Source organism: Ambystoma mexicanum, chromosome 8, assembly GCF_040938575.1.
Source record: "Ambystoma mexicanum isolate Mex_15411 chromosome 8, UKY_AmexF1_1, whole genome shotgun sequence".
Classification (NCBI taxonomy): Eukaryota; Metazoa; Chordata; class Amphibia; order Caudata; family Ambystomatidae; genus Ambystoma; species Ambystoma mexicanum.
In genome coordinates, this window is record NC_090929.1 from 1,722,655,695 (window position 1) to 1,722,678,196 (window position 22,502).

The window sequence follows — 22,502 nt, forward strand, 5'->3', positions numbered from 1 at the left end:
GGCCACCCATGCTTGAACAACGAGATATACCCTGTTCACCAACTCCGAGTCCTTCCTATGATCCCCGGAAAGTGGGAGGAGAATCTGTGTATCATCTGTATAGTTAGTGTAGGTGATACCCAGAAGGTCCAAATCGTCGAACAAGGGTTTGGTGAAGATATTGTATAGGGTTGGTGAGACACAGGAACCCTGGGGAACACCACACAATATAGGGGTAGGGTCAGCAGCAGCTGATGGGGAAAATACTCTCATTGTTCTTTCGCTGAGGAAAGATTCTAACCACTTGATGGCCTCAGGAGAGAAATGGGCAGCAGAGTCCAGGTGCCTGCAAAGGATCTTATGATCGACCAGGTCGAATGCGGCTGAGAGATCAAGTAAAAGCAGGGGTGCTGTTCCCCCTCCATCCCTCAGCTCATCGATTTGCATCTTTAGATCGATTAGGGCGGTTTCCGTTCCGTGTAATGGGCGGAAGCCAGATTGTCTAGCTCCTAGGAGCTTGTGCAGGTCAAGGTGTTTTTTTATCTGGATATAGGCGGCTTTATCCAATATTTTAAGGAGGAATGGCACAGTGGTAATGGGGCGGTAGTTGGTCGGGATGAGTGGGTCTAAGGTCTGTTTTTTGAGAAGTGGGAGCACCCAGGAGTGTTTTAAATTAGCTGGGATAGTACCTGATGTGAAAGAGGCATTGATTAATTTTGAAATGAATGGTGAGGTCTCTGGCCGCATCTTTTATTAACTGTGCTGGGCAGATGTCGCCCTTACAGTTGGACGGTTTGAGTGAGAGAATTATTTTTTCTACTTCTAGTGGAGAAGTTTTGGAGAAGTGAAATTTGTTGTTTGCCTCAGGTGAGTCACTATGTGAGGTATTAGGGGAATGCTGTAGATTGAGCATATCTTTTTTTTTGTTGTATTTTGGTTTGGAGTGTGTTAATTTTGTTTGCTAGCGCATTTTGGATGTCTGCGCACCAAGTCTTGTCCTTGGTAACTAGGTCTGGTGTGGCTATTGGTGGCTCTAGTTCTTTCAGTATGGAGAAAGTTCTCTCATGCTGGAGTTTGAGTTAGTGATCCGTTCATCATAGGAATTCTTTTTGGCGAGGTGCACTTCTTTTTTGAAGTGTGAGGAAATGGAGGTTAGTTTAGCTTTATTTTCGATTGGAGGGCATAGTCTCCAGGAGTTTTCACTTTTTCTTTTTAGAAGTCGTAAGTCTCTTAATTGGGGTGTGAACCATTTGTTAAGGTGCGCTTTAGGTTTGCTTTTTCTAAGTTTGAGCGGGGCAATTTTGTCCAGTGTGTTGAGCATAATCTTATTATGTTCTTGGACTAGCGTACTAGGGTCTAGATTGTCAGGTAGAGCGTTTAGCGTTGGTAGGGTAGCAGGGATGACTTTTTCCACTGTAATACTTTTTTTATTTCTAGTAAAACATGGTGGTGCTAGCAGAGAGACCGTAGGAGAGGGTCTGACTGTAGATAGGTTAAAGGCCACAAGTGAGTGATCTGTCCATGATTGGGGAGAGATGGAGGTGATGGAGACTGTGCAGTTGTAGTCCGCTATCCAGTCCAATGTTCTCCCTCTAGCATGAGTGGGTTTGTTGACTTTCTGAGACAGGCCTAAGGCATTGATAATATTGGCTATATCTAAGGCTTGTTTGTCCATAGGATCATTAAAGCCAAGGTTAAAATCTCCTAATAATAGAAGCTGGGAGGTAGGTTTAAGGTTGTTGGTAATTAGACTATACAAGTCTTCCTCAAAGGTGCCGAGGGGACCTGGGGGTCTATATATTAGGTGGATTGTGAGAGTTTGTATATTGTTTATCTGGAATTTAACCAATATATTTTCACAAGATTGAAGAATTTGAGGAGGGGATGTTCTGAGAGAGAGGCTCGATTTAGAGATAATGGCGATTCCCCGCCTCGTGAGCCGTCCCTATCTTGTCTTGTTATGGTATAACCTTCTGGAATGGCTAGCATTAGCGATGGACCAGCTGCATTGTGTAGCCAGGTCTAGGTTACTGCCAGGAAATCCAGATTGTTTTCTGTAATATGGTCGGCTATGTCGAGGGCATGTGCGACAAGGGATCTCACATTGAGGAGGGCTCCTCTGAGTACTAGTGTCTCTTTAGACATGTTAGCTTGGCTGGGGGAAATTAAGTTGGTGTCTATGAACTTGTACTTTTGTCTTTTAGTTTTAGTGGCATTTGTTATTACAGTCTGGTGAGGTTTTTGTGGGTAGTTTGTTTTTAGGTTAGTTGGTGGTATGGTTCTTCTCGGTGGTTCATATAGTTGTGCGAGTCTTGTGCGGAGTTTGAGATTTCTGTCTAGTAAGGTGCGTGGGAGGAAGGTGATGGTTTCACCTCTGGTGTTAATGTTATTCGGTAGAGAGGTGTTAGGGGAGGAAGACACAGTGTGGTTTTCTAGGGTCATGGAGATAGAGAGTAGAGTAGCAACTATGATGCTGTAGTGCAATAATGGATACAACATGTTCCAACGAGTCAGGATATATGCACGTGGGTGCCTAAGACTAATGGTGATAGGTTAGGACTGGCTAGTCTTGTAGAGATGGTAGGTACAGTAGTAAGTCATAGGGGCTGGTTTGTTGGTTTGTTGGCACATCTAGGTTCAATCGCAAAAGGCAATCAGTGGCAAGGCACTTATGGGCTAAGTGGGGCATTCAAAGGCAAGGCACATATAGGCTTTCAAAGGCGAGGCACAGCACATCTGGGCTAAATGCGGCATTCAAAGGCAGGGCACATATGGGCTAAATGCGGCATTCAAAGGCAGGGCACATATGGGCTAAATGCGGCATTCAAAGGCAGGGCACATATGGGCTAAATGCGGCATTCAAAGGCAAGGCACATATGGGCTAAATACGGCATTCAAAGGCAAGGCATATATGGGCTAAATGCGGCATTCAAAGGTATGGCGCATATGGGCTAAATGAGGCATTCAAAGGTAAGGCACATATGGGCTAAATGCGGCATTCAAAGGCAGGCACATATGGGCTACGTGGGGCATTCAAAGGCAAGGCACATATGGGCTAAATGCGGAATTCAAAGGCAGGGCACATATGGGCTAAATGCGGCATTCAAAGGCAGGGCACATATGGGCTAAATGCGGCATTCAAAGGCAAGGCACATATGGGCTAAATACGGCATTCAAAGGCAAGGCATATATGGGCTAAATGCGGCATTCAAAGGTATGGCGCATATGGGCTAAATGAGGCATTCAAAGGTAAGGCACATATGGGCTAAATGCGGCATTCAAAGGCAGGCACATATGGGCTACGTGGGGCATTCAAAGGCAAGGCACATATGGGCTAAATGCGGAATTCAAAGGCAGGGCACATATGGGCTAAATGAGGCATTCAAAGGTAAGGCACAAATGGGCTTTCAAAGGCAAGGCACAGCACATCTGGGCTAAATGCGGCATTCAAAGGCAGGCACATATGGGCTAAGTGGGGCATTCAAAGGCGAGGCACATATGGGCTAAATGAGGCGTTCAATGGGTGGGATAAATATAATAAAAAGAAAATAGATTGGGTACATATATACGGCTAGGTAGATCTGGCAGACGACCACTAGAGGCACAGTGACCCTACTATATAGGAGAAACCAATTGGCTAGCATGGAGCATAGCCGATCGCGGGGAGACAGGCGAGCAGTAGGGTATGGGATACAGATATATGAGGCAAAATAGGATTGCGCCCGAGTGGTATCAAGTTAGGCAGGCATATTATTATTAGACACGCATATGTGATCAATGTAAGTCTGCTTTGATCACGTAGGAACAGCAATCTGCTAGCATAATGCAATATTGACACAGCACAATAAGATATAAAGAGTGTATTGCATGAGACAGAACGGTGCTAATACTGAAGGGCTGAGAGGCTTGCTGGCAATAAGAAACGCAGTACGCAGGTAGCACGTGCGTGATATAGAGTCATGACAAAGGAGCTATCCACAACATGTCACCGGTAGCACGGTGCAGGGTAGTTACTAAGATGTCAACATTGGTGTTCACATAGAGACTCTCTTAGGTCCTGACAGACACCCACATGAGTGGCAAAAGTATCTTACCAGATAAGGGCAGACTTGTGCACGTGTTTGAGCCAAGTAGTTCGGAGTTGCTAATTTAGCAAAGCGTTGTAGAGTACGGCTGGAGCAAGGTCCTGTATTGTGGGTATTGACTGGTGCGAATGAACGTTTCGGGTGTGCAGACACACAAGTTGTTCCGGAGAACAATCACAGGCTGAGAATAGTTTGCCTCGCCCTGACGCCCCGGGGCGAACAGGGGTGGAACAGGGCCTTTTTCTTCAGGCCTTCTTCCGAGTGCCGGCTTCCGCCCACCGGCGGCGAGGATTTGTCGAAGATAGAGATAGTTGCTTAGCAACTCATGGCAGCCTCGTTTTCGTGCTGCATCGCGAGCGCCATTTTGGGGTCAGGCCGGAAATCGGGACAAGATGGTGGTGCTTAGGAGGCAACGTGTGTAGATGCACTACCGAAGCTTGTGGGGCCACAGCAAAATGGGTTGAAGGGACTGCAGGCGTCGAGGGGGCTAGATGGTAAGTGAATAGCCTCACCATATATATTATTCATGCTCGATGCAGGATGTGTGCAGGTCAGGCATCATGGATTGCTCTGCTGCAGGGGATCGATCGCGTCGTCCGTAGTCGTAGAGGACAGTGAGGGGCTCCAGCCCTCTCACCCTTCTGGGGGCAGACGAAGTAGAATAGTAGGATCCTTTTTACTGCTCGCAGGAGAAAGAAGCAATTCTTGATTCAAGCGTTTACTTGTGGCTCTAGAGTAAGTTTGTTGTCCATCAGAACTCGCAGGTTTTTTACAATGGACAATGGGCTTGGGTTGGGCCAAGGTCTGTTGGCCAGGGGATTTAATGGTTGTCTCCTCAGTTTTTTGTGAAGGTCATTATTTCTGTTTTGCCTCGGTTGAGTTTTAGGTAGTTCGAGTTCATCCAATTGTAGATTTCACAAAGGCAGCTCTCTAATGTTGTGTTTTCTACTTGTGCGTTTTGTATTTTGTAAACTATTTGTGTGTCATCAGCGTAGTTGAAACAGGTGAGGCTGTGTCTTTTAATGATCCTGATTAGGTGAGACGGGCAGGTGTTGAATAATATTGGGGAGAAGGATGATCCTTGTGGTACTCCGCATGAGGACTCTCTTGGACTGGATTTGAAAGGTTTGATCCATATGGTTTCTGTTCTGTTTGTTATGAAGGATTCGATCTAAAGTAAGGTGCGATCAGTGATACCAATTTCTTCCAGTCTCATCATGAGGATGTTGTGGTTAACTGTTGGAATGCTGCGGAGAGGTCCAGAAGTATCAGAGCGGTACTATTGTCTTTGTTTGTCGTTGGATCATCCCAAAGTGAGAGACGTGCTGTTTGCGTTCCTCTCATTGGTCTAAAGCCTACTTGTGCCTGGTCCAGTAGGTGGTGTTACTCTATGAATTATTGGGCTGTTTTATATATGTATGTTCCAGCAATTTAGCCGGGTAAGGGATCTTGGAGATAGGTCTGTAGTTGGAGAGGTCCTCCACGTTTCCGGCTGTGTCCTTAAGGAGCAGCAAATTGTGTGCGGATTTGAAGGATTGTGGCACTTTCCCTGTTGAGATTGATTGATTGGTTGAAGATGTTTCTGTAGTAGTCCATGGTTGTTCCTTATGAGAGGATTGATTTGTATATGTCTGGTGGGCAGGGATCTGTAGAGGAACCTGTTTTGTTGCTTTTGTTTACCAGTTTGACGAATGTCTCCACTGATATTTGGGCGAAGCTTTGAAGTTTGCTTGGGCGTTCTTCGTAGGGGTGGGTGGGTTGCGTATGGTCGTTGCCTGGTCTGCTTTGTTTGGTCTGTTGGATGGTCATGATTTTGTTTTTGAAATGATCAGCAAGATCATTGCATAGTTTCTTAGATGGTATGGGAGTTTTGTTGCAGCCAGGTGGGTTTTTTATTTCATTTATGATTATTAAGAGTTCTTTTTGGGTGTTTGGTGCTTTGAAGATTCTGCTGTCTTAGTATTTTCTTTTTGCATTTCCTTTTTGTATGAGCGGATATGTTGTTGGATTTTGAATTTCTTTCCGCAGTCATATTTGATTCTCCATGCTAGTTAAAGTTTTCGATTTTTCTTTCCCTTGTTTTTTTTTCTTGGCGCTGAGTAGTGGGGTGAACCATTTTGCTGTTGCTCTTTTACACAATGGGGTAAACGTTTTTTCTTTGGTGATCTTGTCTATTGTAGTTGTGAAGTAGTTCTGTTTTTTTGTCCAGGTGTGCTTCGTCAATAGTTGTTGCTTGCGGTTTGTTGATTTCCAGTTGCTCACTTAAGTTGCAATTTTTGACGGTTCTCTAGTTTCTTTTCATGATGATCAGTGGCTTATACTGTTGCTTGATTATTGTCGTTGGCCAGTGTGATTACGAAGGGAATGATGAGGTGGTCGCTCCAGAGGATCTCAATTGGTGGCGCTGTGGTAATGAGTTTTTTGTTGGCGAAGATTGCATCTAGTGTATGACCTGCCGTGTGGGTTGCTCCTTTGACTAATTGATGTAATGTCATTGGTGCTAGTTGGCTGGCTAGAGATTTTTGGGTGGTTGTGGTTTCCTCATCGAACCAGATGTTGTAGTCACCAAGGATAATCGGGTGATTGTGCTCGATGTCTAGGTTGGCGATTGCTTCCATGAAGGCGTCTACAAAGGTTGCATTGTAAACTGGTGGTCTATAAACCAGTATGAATTTCAGGTTTGTTCTGGGGTTTGTTGATAAGCGACGGATTAGAGATTTGCAGTTATCAGTGTTTAATGGGTCTTCCAGTTTAATTTCCAGGTGTTCCTCATGGATGATTGCCTGTCTGCCACCTCTTTTGGTTTTCTTGTTTACTTGGACGCACTTGAAGTAATCGGGGAGGCAGCTGTTGAGTGATCTTGTAGTTGTCATCTAGCCTTGTTCCATTTACAAATAGGATGTCGATACCTCCGTCACATATGAGGTCGTAGATTTTGGTGGCATGTTGACATTGGCCTTGAATTGATTAGATTGCAGTGGATCCTTTTGGTGTGGTTCGGTTTATTTGTTCCCTGTTTTTGATTTGTGGGTGTTTGTGTTAATGCCGGTTGGTTGAGGTTCCGTGGATGCTGCTTCTTCATTGAATCTGTGTGTTAGATTGATGGTTGTATTGTTCACTTCTACTGCTTCGTCATCTCCCATGGTTGGATGTGAATATCAGTAGCGCCCTTCTGTTCTTGTGATATATGGAGTGCAGGGTTTGGTATTATCCCATGGGTCCTCCCGTCTTTTTTCCGTTGTTCGGGAATGTTCTTTGCTTCACTGAAGATGTCATCCATGTCGTTGAAATATCGAGGTTCTGAAGTTGTTGCGAGGTAAGGTGTAAGGTAGAAGGATTGTTCTCTTGCGAGATTTGTTCTGTTTTTATTATTTGGCGGGTTTGTTCTGTATTCAAGGCGGCTTCAGCTGGTGGCGGTTGAGTTTGTCTATCCGTATTAGTTGTTCCATGTTCCTGGTCTCTTTGTCGGCATCCAATTCTGCGTTGGGGCATTTTGGGTCCTCTGAGGAAAGAGTTGGTCTGGGTATTGAGTTTATAGGGGCAGTTGCCCAACTACTGTGCCTTGTGCTAGGATAATGTTGATTTTTTTCCTCTTATGTTGAGATTGCTGGATACTCTCCGAGGGATTGTCTTTTCAGTTGGTTGGGTTGGGGTGTTTCTCTTTCTATGGGAGGGCTGTCCAGGGAGGTAAGGGAGTGCTAGGCGTTGGTCATCTGGCTGGTTGGTTATGAGGAGCTATGGGGTGCAGGTTAACTAGGGTAGTGACTTTGGTTGTAATTACTAGCTTTTTGTGGCTGCTGGGTTATCTTGTGTGTTGGGGGCGGGGGGAGGAGGCGGGCTAGGAATCAATTATGGCCGGTACTGATGGAATACCCAGAGGTTTGAGATGACAAGGTAGTGGGGAGCCTAGGTTTTACAGGTGGTTTACAATGAGATGGTACTCTTAGATTCGGAATATCAGAGGGTGAGGAGGGATCTAGGATTCAGCGAGTGCCAAGTGATAATGAAATACCTCAATTCCTGACTCCTCGACGAAAGGAGAATGGCCTAGGATTCACAGAAAGACAGGCAGTAATTAAACCACCTAGAATTTGAGGCACCTAGAGAAGGGAGAAAGGCCTAGGTTCCACAAAATGTCAGGCAGTACTTACACCTATATTTTCGATGCCTGGGTAGAGGGAAAAAGGGCCTAGCACGGGGGACAGCAGTAAATGCGATAGCAGTGGTAACAGTAACACAAGGTGGGTAGTAATCAGAGAGACTCAGTTTTAGGTTCCTGAATAGTGCAAGTTGGCACAGTCGCACCGATTTTAATAGGTGGCTGTCTGCCTCAGTCAGGATAGATGTGAGAGGCTGCTATATAGCGCATGTGGCTGGGGTAGTGTCTACTGATACCCAGTGTTTGGCTTAGGCTATCTCCACCACCCCATGGTAAAATAGTGTGTGCTGGGTCTAGAAAGTTAAAATGGTAAGTAAAGTCAATTTCACTTTACTGCTCTGGGAAACAGTAGTTTATCCCAGAGAAGGTATTTAAACCTTTGGGAAATCTAAAAGACTTCCCTGTGTCACTGCACTGAAGGTGCTGTCTCACACAATGTAAAAGATGATGCCTATGGAGTTTGTCAGACTCCACAACCAAAAGAAAGTGTAAAAAATCACATTAAAATACATGAGAGAGTGGGGAAAAACTCTCTCTCTCTCTCTCTCTCTCTCTCTCTCTCTCTCTCTCTCTCTCTCTCTCTCTCTCTCTCTCTCTCTCTCTCTCTCACACACACAAAAAATCATGTCCTCAAAATCCAGCAATGTTGCTGGGGGTCTCGAAGGTGGAGACAATTAGCCCATTTCTGAGAATTCTCCCTAACACTGATTAAGGTGGAGTGCATGACTTTGCCCGAACTGATTAACAAACCCTGACCTCGGAAAACGAAGCTACATCCGAGAAGAAATACCATTGTGGTTTTGTTGGCATTCTCAATGTAGACCTTAACTGGGAGTAACGAAGTGGCACTCCCTAGCTTATTCTGCACAAACTGTGTTTAGCCAAATGATTTGTTCTCAGCACTGTTAGGACAGGAACGACTCTGTCCCACTTCTGCTGCTATCACCGATTTATGCTTCGTCTTTTTTACTTTTGCTAATCATTCAACTTCCTTCTACGCATGCTTCCCCTTCTATCCCACACCACCGCCCAGATTCAAACTTACGTTTCTTGTGAACATGAATGTATAAGGTGTGTTTGTTTCTTTGTTTGCTTTTTTCTTTTATGCCTTTAATGACAACAAACAATTCTCTGTTTCTTTGTTTTATGCTGCGAATACAAAATTGTTTTGTACTTTTTACATAGGTTGTGTTTATTTCTTGCCTCTGGTGTCCCATCTGTTTGTCAACATGATTAGATGTGATATACATCAATGCATTTATTGCAATCATGTTGGGTTTGCAAGGGCGGGGTTACGTAATAATATGAACCCACCCTGCTTTTCAAAGTAAAAACCCATGGCACAGCAACACTCTCTATCTTATGATTTATACGAACTGATTAACTGGGCATGTCCAATGAGATATGTGTTAACCTCTTCACTCACTCGTCCTCTTCCTCGGCCCAGTGTTTGTGTAGAAGGGGGTGGGGGGAAGTTGGTACGTGGGAGAATCCTATAAAATAGGGTGGGGTATGGGCACAAGAAAGGGGGATGGGAGGGGAATAAAGTGTCTCACCATCGGCTCACCCACTCCCCAAATATCCCTCACCCAGGGGATCCACACCCCAAATATCCCTCACCCAGAGGATCCTCCCACACTGGTCCACCCCCTGGGTCTGGATCCAAAGGCGATGGCCATGCCCTGGCCACCTGAGTGATTGATCCCCAGGGACTAGTTAGTGAGACACCCTTTGGTTTCTCACAGATTAGACACATACTTCCCTTAGTTTTTTTTAGGCAGGAGAAATCCTTACCTTAGTCATAGGTCAAGTTGGGTCTTGCACCATCCTGACATTTTAATAAAGTTCCTTGAACCTTGTGTTGTCTCAGTCTTCACAACTGAGTTCCAGTATCCCAAAGAGGCTGGAGGGAGGGGCCAAGGCACTATACAAACCCAGACTCTGTCTGTCAGTGTGGGACTGATGACGGCTGGAGCACGAGCCGGAAGGAGGAGTTTGGAGAGAGCTGGAGGAAGGAGGGCTTGGTGGAGAAATCCAGGGACCCTAGGGGGACCCTAGAGAAATACAGTCCGGGTAAGTACCTTGCAGTGTCATTTATAGTTCCAGTGTTGAGAACAGTGCCCCATAGCAGCCGTTTAATGCAGTAAATCGGCCTGACAACTGGTGAAGCCAAAACTAAATATTAGCTGCCGCCAGCCTTCCCCCTAAAGCCATTGTATGGTGATTAAAATCACCCTAGCGCAACAATGAGGTGCCTGAGAGGCATCCCCTGGGACTGGGAACCTTATGAGCAACCTAATAGCTTAAACATTCAGTAAGGTAATAAGAGAGGTAGTTGCAGCAGGACTTCAGCAAAAGTCCATCTGACCACCAAAATAATTTGGAGGGTAGGGCAGAGCAATAAGGAATGAATAGGGGTCCCATAAAATGAGATTGCATAACCCCCACAATGGTATTCTGCCCTAACATGCTTTGGTGTGATTGGGTGAAGTGTCCACTCACTAGTTGCATAGGAATATAAAGCAGACCCCCTTGCCCACACACTCTGTCTTCAGCTCGATCGCCAAACCTGCCCTCTGGAAGGCCTGCTGCTCGAGGTAGGACCTGCGTTCTGCACCAGCACACTTTGACTTCTCAACAATCCAATGGGGACAATTGGATCACAGCTCCTGGCCGTGCCTGTATCGCTGGACCCAGAAGTGGGTGCCCCTTCACTGTCAGGACCCACGAAGACTCTCCAGGTTGAATCACCTCAGGTTTCTTCTCTGCGGCACCCAAGCAAGTGATGTGCTCCTGTCTCCCCTAGCTTGGTTAACTCCAGATCTGTGGTGCTCTTAAATCTGTAACCACGCCGCTGAACCTACCCTCCGGGTCCATCTTCTTGGGCTGACTCCTCGCCAGTGTGCTTTCTTCCACTTTTCTTGAACATCCACTCCTTCTAGGAGTGTTGACCAGCCAACCCCATCTTCAGAAGCCAGATCTCGTGCCAGAGGGCGAGCAACCGCTGACCACAACTGTTAGGAAAGCTTTCCATTTCATGTATAATTTTCCCTCCAGTTGTGAACCCCCCCAACTTTTTGCTTTGTTTAAACACCATACTGTGTTTTCGCTAGAGGAGCACAGCCTTCTGCTGCGCTCCCCTGGCTTTTCTCTCACTTTATTATGGGGAAACTGACATGCCCTTAAGACAGTCAGTACTGGGAGACTTAGTTTCCCTTAGTCCTTGTCAAAGTTGCAATTTTTCTGCAACATGTTGCAAGTGCACAAAGTACCTTCCAGTACAGTGCACTTGGGTCTTCCTGTCATTTCTAAAGGCCCTAGATAGTCTTGAAAGATTTTTTAGAAGTGCAGGTATGCCTTGGACAGCGCTGGTGGGAGAGAAGGCTCCAAACACTGGTACCAGGTTGCTCTCTGGAGTTCTCACTGAACGAAGGATAGGATCCAACTTTCTGATGATTGTTAATCTGCTTAGAATCACATGCTGTGCATATGGTCCGACATCCAGTGGTAACTGCGGAGTATGGCATCTTGTCTTTCGAGAATCGAAAGGGGACGTAGACATGGGCGTGCCTGTAACACTATCCCTACGTGACATGTAGTGTACCCAAGAGCCCAGTCGCGTCGAGGTTCCTCCGATTGTTTTTTTCTGCCCAGCATATTGGTCGCCTTATGCGGAGCTCGTCAAAGACATTGCTTATTGTCCCCTCGACCTTTGGTCGAATAGTTACATAAAATAATTCAGATCACCCTATCCGTCCTTTATTTCGACGGCTGTTCCAGATCTCCAGAACTTCGGACGGTGATCCAGTCGGTGCTGCCGACCACGTGGCCGGGCCTTCCGCCGGCCTACACAATAGGGAGAGTGGGGTCGGGGTGGACATTTCTATACAATCTGAGAATGCCTTTCCCTTTCCTTCGTCTTTCCCTTTTGGTCTTCGTCACTATACCCAATCTCAGCTATGGAGAGGTCTCCCTTTAGGTTTTGCCCCATTTGTAAAGGCAAATTTCCTTGGAAAGATGAGCACAGACGGTGTAACCGGTTCTTGCCCCTCGATCATAAAGAAGGATGCGCAGCTTGTAAGCACCTCCGTCCTAAGACATTAAAGGAGCGCAAAGTCAAGTGGTTGGCGGCCTACGGGATGTCGAAGGCCGAGTTCTCTCCTGCTGCCGCAGCCACCGAATGTGACGGCAAGAGTGACGATCAGACCTCCAAACCAGAGGTTGTTGACCTTTCGACGGAACGCTCTCCTTCCGTATCGTCTGTCCCCAGCCCCGCTAGGCACGGCTCGGGCACTGCTATGGGGAAGTCACACCCCAGCGACAAAGACGAACAATTACACATCATTAAACACACAACCCCGAGTCAATCTTCGGCCAGATCGAAGAACACTTCAGCACCAACGGGTATACCGGAAGCTCTGGTAGCACCCGCTGACCGTCGGGATCAGCAGCCCTCCCCGCAGCTGCATATGCGCCTAGCGACTGGGCCATCAAAAACAAAGGGCGCTAGCCCTAATGTAACAGGTTCTGTGGAGACGCATCACAAGAAGGCGTCCGGCGACGACAGGGTTCCGGTTCCGCCGAAGAAGGCGGTCGCCGAGGACAAGGACCCGGCACTGCCGAAAAAAGCTGCCACCAAAGATAAGGCCCCGGCTCTGCCGATAAGGCCCCCTTCACGATCGCAGGCTGAAATTATGTGCCTCCCGTCTGCGGAGGACGTCGCCGACAGCTTAGCAAGGATTGTTTCTGCCGATTCTCAGAAGCGGCAGTCAAGGGATTCTTCAAGGCCTACGGAAAAGGCCAAGTATCAGTGGAAATCAAAGGATAGCCTAAGGGGAGTACCGGAACCCTCCCATAAGCCGAAAGAGAGGCACAGGGACGTCCCACCTGTCGGTCCCCCAGGAGTTCTCTGAGGGCGATGAAGGGATGTATTCGACGTTGAGACAAAAATCTCGAAGTTTTGCGACAGAAGAGCGTTTTCAAGACCCTTTTCCACCTCTAGACCATTCTAGGTCCTCTGTTTGGACTAGAGAGAAGTTTGAAAACTGCATGGAAAGGCTGGACAGGTTTGTTTCCCGTTCAGAACAACCCACACCAAGAAGACCACGGGATGAGAGCCCTTCGGACCCTGTAGCAAAGTTCCCACGGCTCTTTGACCCCTCTGTGGAAGAGGACATATACAACTATGACCTAACTGAAGAAGACATTCCTGCAGACACTCAAGATGATCAATTCACCAACCGTGAGGACATGCAGGACCCCATAGAGGGATGGGAGGCGAACCCGGATATAGGTGACCCTCAACCATGGCAGTCTCCAAATCCACAAGATCCTGATGCCCTGTCTTTGGATTCCCCACAGACCACCCCCACTAGACAACCCTCGCCAGTGGATGATCAATTGACATTTAATGCCATGTTACGTAAAGCAGCTGAGCACTTTAAAATTGCCACAGATGAAGCTGTCCCTGAAGCCGACTTTGTGGAGGACATCCTCAAGGAGAAGCCGCCGGCCATCCAGGCTATTCCTCTCCTCAATTCAATTAAGAAACATCTGGCTCCCTCCTTATCAACACCTGCCCTCACAAGAGGTGTTAAGAATAGAAAAACTCTTTCGTCCTTCTCCCTCAGAACTTCTGTATATCAGAGGGCACACCATCCCAGACTCCCTGATGGTGACTACTACACGAAAGAGGGCAGGGGTCCCTTTCTCAACTGGCGAAGCACCCCCTGATAAGGAAGGTAAAAAACTCTACGCCTTTGGGAAGAGGGTCACGGTCGCAGCAGCGTTTTCAACACGTATTGCCAACAACACAACCTTGTTGGCCAGCTACGCTGATGCTCAGTGGGCTTTGCTACAAGAAATCATACAGGAGGTTCCCAAACCACTACGTACTCGTCTACTGAGCACTGTCTCTGAGGGCGGACAAGTGAACCAAAGCATACTTAAGAACATTTTGGATTCTGCCGAGACGGCTGGTCGATCCCTGGCTCGGGACACACTCCTGAATAGACATGCATGGCTTACGGAACTCTGGATTCAAGCCAGAGACGCGGGCGTCACTTATAAATAAACCCGTGGAAGAATCCAACCTGTTTGGGAAAGTGGTCGACGAGGCCCTCGAGACTGCAACAAAGGAACATGACACCCTAAAAACACTACACAAAATTACAGAGACCCTCTACAAGACGAGGATCTGGGTTCAGATGGCTTTTTCGTGGCCAACACTTCCTTCAACAATACTCCTCGGGAAACAATTGGAATTCTCTACAGGGAACCAGCAGATACACCACCCCGTATCCCCAAAGGGGCCAGCGTCGTGGGAAAGGAAGGGGCCGGAACTCTACCCCTAGAGGCTCCCCGGCCTCAGGTTCAAAATGACACGAAGATTCGGGTCCCCTCCCATGCCTCCCCGGTCGGGGGGCTGCTAACATTGTTCCTTCAGGCATGGGAGGGGATAACTACAGAATCCACAGTTGTGTCCACCATGCACTCCTATCTTGAGAAATTCAAAACATTCTGATTGTATTTAAATAGCAAAGAAATTGCTTCAAACAAACTTAAGGTGCAGGGAAGAGAACAGTCACCCCTGGCATATGGGTTGTGAGATAAATGCAAAACAAAATAAGTTCCTAAATAAAGGAACTCCCGTCCCCTGCACACTTTCACAAGCTCAATAGATGATGTAAACTAATGAACATACTCTAGGAATGTAGTTTTTAATGTTCAAGCAAACAAATTATGATAAAAAATGGTAAACATCAATACATGATTTTTTAGAAAATGATTCTTCTTTAGAATGGAATTTTTCTTCAAGTGTAGTTTTTATTTTGTAATGGGCCCAGCGCGTTTCTAGAAAAACATCTCTTCTTCAGGGGCATATTCAATATTTCAATTAATCACATCTAAAGAAAGTTTGCAGAAAAACATATAATTACTTGTAATGTGATGGTATGTCAATAATTACCATACTGTAATCACGGGTACTGTATAGAGTTCAACCGGTCCCCACCATTCAGACCTCCACGAGCAAGACGACTGGCACCCGACCATCTTCGTATCCTTCTTCAGGAAGTCGAGACACTACAAGAAAAAGGAGCCATAGAAATCATACCTCTGGCACAGGTAAAAGAAGGTATTTATTCAGTGTACTTGTACCCAAAAAGGATCTAACCATGCGCCCTGTTTTAGTCGATTCAGTCGTCGACTCCCACGCCCAGACTAACTTCCTCCAAAAAAACTCAGCATACTATCTCAGACTTATGAAAGCAATCATACCACTACTTAATGAAGTAAACAGGGCAACGATAGCCGGAGCCATTATTCTCTCACGGCTCGACTATGGTAACGCCCTGTTATTGGGGGCCGCATCCAGGGATCTATCCAGTTGTCAGGTGATCCAGAACAACGCGGTCAGATTAGTAAAAAATCTGAAAAGGAAAGACCATGTTACTGAAGAGAGGCGTGCTCTGCACTGGCTCAGAGTAGAAGAGCGCATCAAGTTCAAAACTCTCTGCCTGGTACATAAGTGCCTTTATGGCACAGCGCCTGCATACTTGAAACACACATAGTGCCCTACAACCCCAGCAGAAATCTACGCTCGGGTGGAAAATGCCTCCTGCATGTGCCCAGGTTTAAGCTAAAAACAGGGCTGGGCAGATCCTTTCTTGTGCTAGCTCCTAAACTGTGGAACAGCGTTCCCGAATCCCTTAGGTCTGAAGTTAATCACTCTGCTTTTAGGAAGATGCTGAAGACACACCTTTTTAGATGAGATCTTAGACGTAGGACTTTCCTTAGAGACCTCACAACGCAATAGTACTTGTACCCATTGTCCGTATCATACGTGTTCGTCGTGCAGTACCGGTGTTTTATGTACAAGCGTCCTGATGCCCTCGGGCTACCGGCGCTATACAAAAATCAAATACATACATACAGATCTGCACCCAGTGAACACATATTTGTAAAGCCACAAATGTTCTGCATGGTCACTCTGCAGGAATTTATTCCACTGCTATTACAGGGGGATTACATGGCAACACTTGACATGAAAGATGAATACTTTCATATTTCAATGATACCAGCGCACAGAAAATACCTCAGATTTATGATACAAGACAAGCATTATCAGTTCAAGGTACTACCCTTCGACATAGCATCTGCACCAAGGGTATTTACGAAGGTACTAGCGGTGGCAGCAGCACATCTGCGCAGGCAATCCATCACGGTCTATCCTTACCTCGACGACTGGCTCATAACCGGGGACTCTTACGAAACATGTCTGTCAAATACCCAAAAGACGATAGATCTTTTATTCAGTCTGGGATTCTCTATCAACGAGAAAAAATCCAGCCTAGACCCTAGTCAGGTCAAACAGTTGCTAGGGGCTCTAATTCGAACAAAGGACGGCCTCGTCTTCCCCTCCAACGAGAGGGTTCAAAACATGTTGTTTCAAATCCCTCAGTATGTTGCCAGTTGAGAGGTGACGGTACGCAAGGCTATGCGACTGCTAGGAATGCAGGTGTGGCTCAACAGCCAGTGGTGTCAGGCCAGCGGAAAGTGGGACGATCTTGTGGTTGTCTCACCGGCCCTCGTTCTTTCGCTGCAATGGTGGTCGAAGGACAACCTCTTGAAGGGGAAATCCTTCACCATCCCCGCAGTGGAAGCCACTCTCACTACAGACTCGTCTCTCACAGGGTGGGGAGCTCACCTGCTTCAACAAACAACGCAGAGAGTTTGGTTGTCAGACATAGCGTCCAACCACATAAACCTGTTGGAACTGTTGGCAGTGTTCAAAGCACTAAAAGCTTTCCAGACACAACTGCAGGGGAAGACGGTCCTGATCCTCACAGACAGCACCACGTCCATGTACTATCTGAACAAACAAGGGGGCACTCGCCCTCCAGGGCTGTCCAAACATTCCCAGAACATAAGGAAGTGGACTCTCAAACTCAACATGTTCCTGTTATCACATGTTACCGTAAAAGCATTTCTGATGGTTGTATCTACTTAGATTCACATGCACCTCCCCGCCCTCACGATAGTCATAAGGCTCCCTCTCAGCAGAAAAAACGCAATCGGAGGACCCTTGACGCGTGAGGGATCTTGGGTACACTACACATCACATAGGGAGAGTGTTACATGCACGCCCATGTCGACGTCCCCTTTCGATTCTCGAAAGACAAGATGCAATACTCTGCGGTTACCACTGGATATCGGACCATATGCACAGCATGTGAATCTAAGCAGATACAACCATCAGAAATGCTTTTGCGGTAAGTAATGCATATCATCCTGAAACTAAGAAGCTGCGTCGAGGAACCGCTGGTGACCCGGTGGAAGGTTTGGCACCCTGAGCCCACTGTCATCCCGCTGGACCCCTCTGCATCTGGTTGTCCTAGAAGGTCTTGCGAAGACTCTTCGACCCATTAGAATAGTGGGACCAACTATTCTCGGAACCTTCATCAAACCCTGCAAGTAAGCCTTCTCGGAAGTGTCCCTGGGCCAACCAGCTTACGCAGGACCTTTGCTCTGTCACCGCCGCCGTTTTGAGGAGGCCCTCGAAACCTGGTACATCGCAAGCTCTGTGTTCACGGCAGTCTCACACCGAATTTCGTACACTTGGCGTTCCCAGGTCTGAAGTAAAGGGAGAGCGCGCCTGAACCAGAGTACACACAGTTACTGTCGCCCAGCCGTGGTGACGAACTTTGCAAGATCATTGCAGCTGTGACCCTCTGTGCCCTGAAGCCTGCTACAGTGAAACTAGCCTGATCCATCCACCAGGAGCACAGAAATCGCCACTGTCCCGTTTGGGAATCGGCCGCAGAGCTGCGAGATTGCCGCATTTGAACCTGCAACCGAAGTGGACTCGACTGCCGAAGTTTGGTTCGGAGTGCGCCAGGGGTTGGTGAGTAATTGCAACCCTTACCGGTGGCCCCTAGCGCATCCATCCATTTTTATGCACAGGAGGCCCCTGAGGGCCCCTCTCCTTTCCACTGCTAGTGTGAACGATTCCCAACTCTTGGAACCTGCTCTGCCCTGTTAGGGAGAACCTCCTCGAATAGTGGGAACCTATTCTGCATCACCTCACCCGCCTTCCTGAGCTGTTTTGAGCCTACAAAAGACCCTGTTTCGCCCATCTGCACTACCGCGTGCGCCAGCATTGCAAGTACATTTGAGCAATAGGCTCCCCTCTTCTTAGGGACTGGACTGCCTTTCAGTTAATATTGTGATTACTGCAGAACTGCCTAAACTCTTTGCACTACCTGCTTCCTTCCCTTTTCTAGGTTGTGGACCCATTTTGTGCATTAACCCTCTAGGCCCCCTTGGTCTTGTATATATGTATTTTAGTAGGATTGTGTTGGTTTAAAAATGTTATTGTTAATAACTATTGTGTTGAAACTCAAAGGCCTTGAAATAAATGTATTTGTATTTTTAATATATACACCTGACTGGGAGTGATTTATAAGTGTCCTTTACTCCGTGTGCTCATTGAGGTCCTTCAGTCACCCTCACCCCTCCTGAGACCTAGTCTTGACCCGCGGCCAATGCTACCTTGATTGGGCTGACTGGTGCAGAAGGTTACCATGTTCCACGAAACTAGGCTGGCCTTCTGAATCTCTGTCCACCAGGTCAGACTTCAGAAATCCATCTTAACAGCAACCACTTTTCTTTTCTAATCTGGCTCTTACCCCTGCCCTGGCAATCTCCAAATCTCTAACGTCCTTACGTAGGGAATCTGAATGCCATTGCTGTAATCCTAGGTAGTCGCTGAACAACGTGTGCAGCAGTCACCACTGGCAACCATCCATCACATCCTGCAGAGTATTGCTCCCCAGACCCAGCAGTGCTGCTGGAAGGCATTTCCTTTGTCTTTCTTCATCACTGGGCCTCCTCATTGCCATGGACTTGTTAGGGTTTCCCTCAGTGCAACCCAGGAACTGCTCCTGCTCAAAAAAGCACGTACTTGTCTGTTGTTGCTTGTTTCTCTTCTCAGGGAGAACTTTCTTTTAACTTGAGAAGAACCTCTCTTTAAAAGTTGACACTTATTTGTTACACTGGGATCTCTCTGTTATATAAAGTTGTGCTTACCTGTTTATGTATTGTTTTGTTTTTGCCTTTTTCTTAATATAAAGATGATATTGTTTTTTTTCAAATATATTGTGTGGAACCTCTTATTTGGTCATTACAGCAAGTGTGAACTGTACCTGTGAACCACTCTTCCCCACCTCCTTTGAATTCTGCCTGGGCTGCACTGGCACTGCTATCACTTAGGGAGCCTGGTGAGCTTGAGGGGAATTGCTAGTAGTACGAGGACCCTGACCACAGGACTCTAAGCAAAACCTCTGTAACAAGTGGTGGCAGCGGTGGGATACTGGCTCCATGGCGCTGTCAAATACATGGAAGAGATTTATGCCCAAGCTGCACAAAGTAATTTCTTTACCAAACATGCAAATATGTTGGAAATTAGAAGACAAATCTTAAAAATGACCTTAGCCACCACCTATTAACTGCCATGGCCATGTTCTTGGGATAATTTATAGAAAACCAAGAGGGACCCTGGTCTTCCAGCTTCTGAGGTCTGGTGCTATTCAATCAAATATTTCTTCACAAAAATACAAAGCAAGTGTGATGGGAAAATGCAGACAGACCTCAGAGGACCCATGCCGAGTTTAGTATCCTTGTAGCCCCCACAAGTCACTCCAATGGTTGTGCAAATCCCGAGGGCTCCTCTGTGTATGCGCCACTGGATTTGGCAAATGGGAGTCCACGGAATCTGCTGCTTTTTAACCTTTTCATATAACCTGGTAAAGCAGGCACCGCTTGACTCCAAATTCCATCTGAAGAGATGCACTGCCCATTATGCCCATTATGCCCATCGCAGCGCATCGCTGAGACGGGAAGAGCATTTCCCTTGCCAGCATTGATCTCCCATTGCCATCCATTCGTTTGCTGGTGTCTACATGACATTCTGGTCTGACTGTAGGACACCTTTTAGCACATCTTGTCTGATGGGTGATGTGAGGTCCAGCAGAAATGTGTGCATATTGTGTCTTCCTCTGGTGTGATGTGCCTTTTTCTGTTTTAGGACTGCAGCAAGCTATTTTGAGCCAGCCTGTGCCACGGGAAGGTATGGAGCCTGCGTTGGAGTCACTGCAAGAAGCCTGCTCTCCTTCGGGCAGTGAGGTCTGCACTCTGGAGAAGACGGAGTTCTCAGACCTTCCACCTCCGTACTCCGATCTGGATGTGAGCAGCCAGGACAGCTTTGCGGGCCTCACACACGGTTCAAGTAATCCTTACATGCCACGCCCGCAGGCAGTGGGTTCCTCTGGCCACACTTCCATCAGCATAGGTTTGAAATACTCCTCAAAGGGGCTTACTGTGTCCCCACCCCAAAGAGCTGAAGAGGAAGGACTGGGGGGTGGTGATAATGTGGACTCGCCCGCAGAAGTCTCTGATGGAGAAGTGTCTCCCCCTAGAGATTCTCGGCCTGATGTGCATCCAGATGGGGACGTGAACACTCCAGCAGCCAAAATCTGAGCTTCAGCTCTGCCAATGCACCTCAATCAGGCACACTGGCAGCTCTGCCAATGCGCCTTCATCAGGCACACTGGGTGTGAGCTCCAGCCTTGCCACTTGTTTCATGAAGAGGAGTTCACAGATCCAGGGACATGGTGGAAAAAAAACAAGCATAAAAAGAAGCCTTTCTGATGTGGCGGTGCCGCCATAAGGATCTGCGCGCACGTATGTGGCCCAAGGCTCGCCTGCATTTCATGGGTTTTGTGATGAAATCAGTAGGATAATCAAGTTGTACTAATGCCAGTGTGGTTTTCTGGACATCTTTGTGAATTTAGGCAAGTTTCAGAACTTGGTAGTTTTTGTTGCCATAAATTGTTTTAAGCCAGTAAATAAGATTGCGATGCCAGGCCCGCACCGGGGAATACGCCCTGCATCGAGTGCCCGCTCGGGGGAGTGCCCTCCCCTGCCGGCACACCTCTTGCACTTTGATCATGCCTTGAAGCTACCTTCTGAAAGGGAAACAATCACTTGCAGCTTGTGCAGCTATTTCTTAATATGAGCCAAATTCCGCTAGCCAGAAAAAAGAGATACCAGGAATGAGTCCTGCCTGTCCTTCCCTCTGTTGTACCTGGCCCACCTTTGTCCCTTCTTGGTTTTGCACACTCTCTGCCTTCCAGCCTACCCATGTTCCCATCCGTTGCAATGGCAGGATCCATCTGGCCTGGTTTAATGAGAGTAAGAACTATGGTTGATGCTCGACAAAGAAGAAATTGCGGTTGCCTTGCCGCAGCTGGAAATGGGGCGCACAGAGCTTCTCTCTGGGGTTCAGAAGTCTGCCTTGAAGGACGTGAGAGGTGTTCCACACAGTGAACCCTCCCTCCAACACACACGCACAAACAGCTTGCATTACTGTTCATATGAAAGATCCAATTATTTATAATTACCAATTAAATACAATTTCTATGACACCATGAAACACATTTATGACTTTTTATTGCTTGAAGTCAAACTTGGAAGAAAAGAACAGTGTGCTGAGGAATGTATGTCAGGCTTGCAGAGGTCACGTCCTTTTCTTCCATTTTTCCATCTTTGCATGGCTTTTCAGCCACCTGGTCTCTTGTCCCTGCCTCTTGACCATCAAGGTTTTATTCCGACTGCTTTGTGTTTGCACTGAACCTGAGTGCACCCCTCCATCCACTCATTATGGGTCTGGTTCATAGCAGTGGATGTAGCCGATTGAGTGATGGAGAGCAAGTTGAGTCCCATTGCCAAGGCTAGATGTCAATCCTACGTTTCACTTTGTCAGATTGGTCTCTGCCACTCATCCTATTGGTCACTCTAGCCCATTCCTATGCATTTGTCTCAACCCTGCATGTACCAAGCCATGTCCCCCCTTCCTCCTGCTCCCTCTAGTTTCCAACCTGCAGAAATTGAAGTCCGACACCCACACACGCCCTTCCCTGCGCCAGCACCACCCGACCCTTGTTATCCACTTCGGTTGTCTTTGCTCTGCACCCCTGGAGGAGTTTTCTATGTGAAGGCATCTCGAAGCAAGACACAGACAACAGATTCAATGTTCAAACTGAAATAATGTATTGACTGAAATGTCAGGATGGTAGAAGACCTAACGACCCCTATGCTAAGGTGGGATTTCTCTACCTGAATGAAACGAAGGAAGTCTGAGTCAGAGTTCAACTTGGTCTGCCTGTGTCCAAAAGCTATCCTTGCCTCACAACTTGAGCTAACCAATATGTAGGGATGTC

At 47.1% G+C, this 22,502-nt stretch overlaps 1 protein-coding gene across 1 annotated transcript in view; it reads left to right on the plus strand.

Annotated features, from left to right (window-relative positions):
* Positions 1-21,715, plus strand: part of ABRAXAS2 (abraxas 2, BRISC complex subunit) — a 266,581-nt gene extending 244,866 nt beyond the window's left edge. The window contains exon 9 of the mRNA XM_069612044.1: positions 20,309-21,715. Coding sequence (XP_069468145.1) covers positions 20,309-20,760 — 452 coding nt within the window. The 3' untranslated portion in view covers positions 20,761-21,715. The remainder of the gene's footprint in view (positions 1-20,308) is intronic.
* The last annotated feature ends 787 nt before the right edge of the window (positions 21,716-22,502 follow it).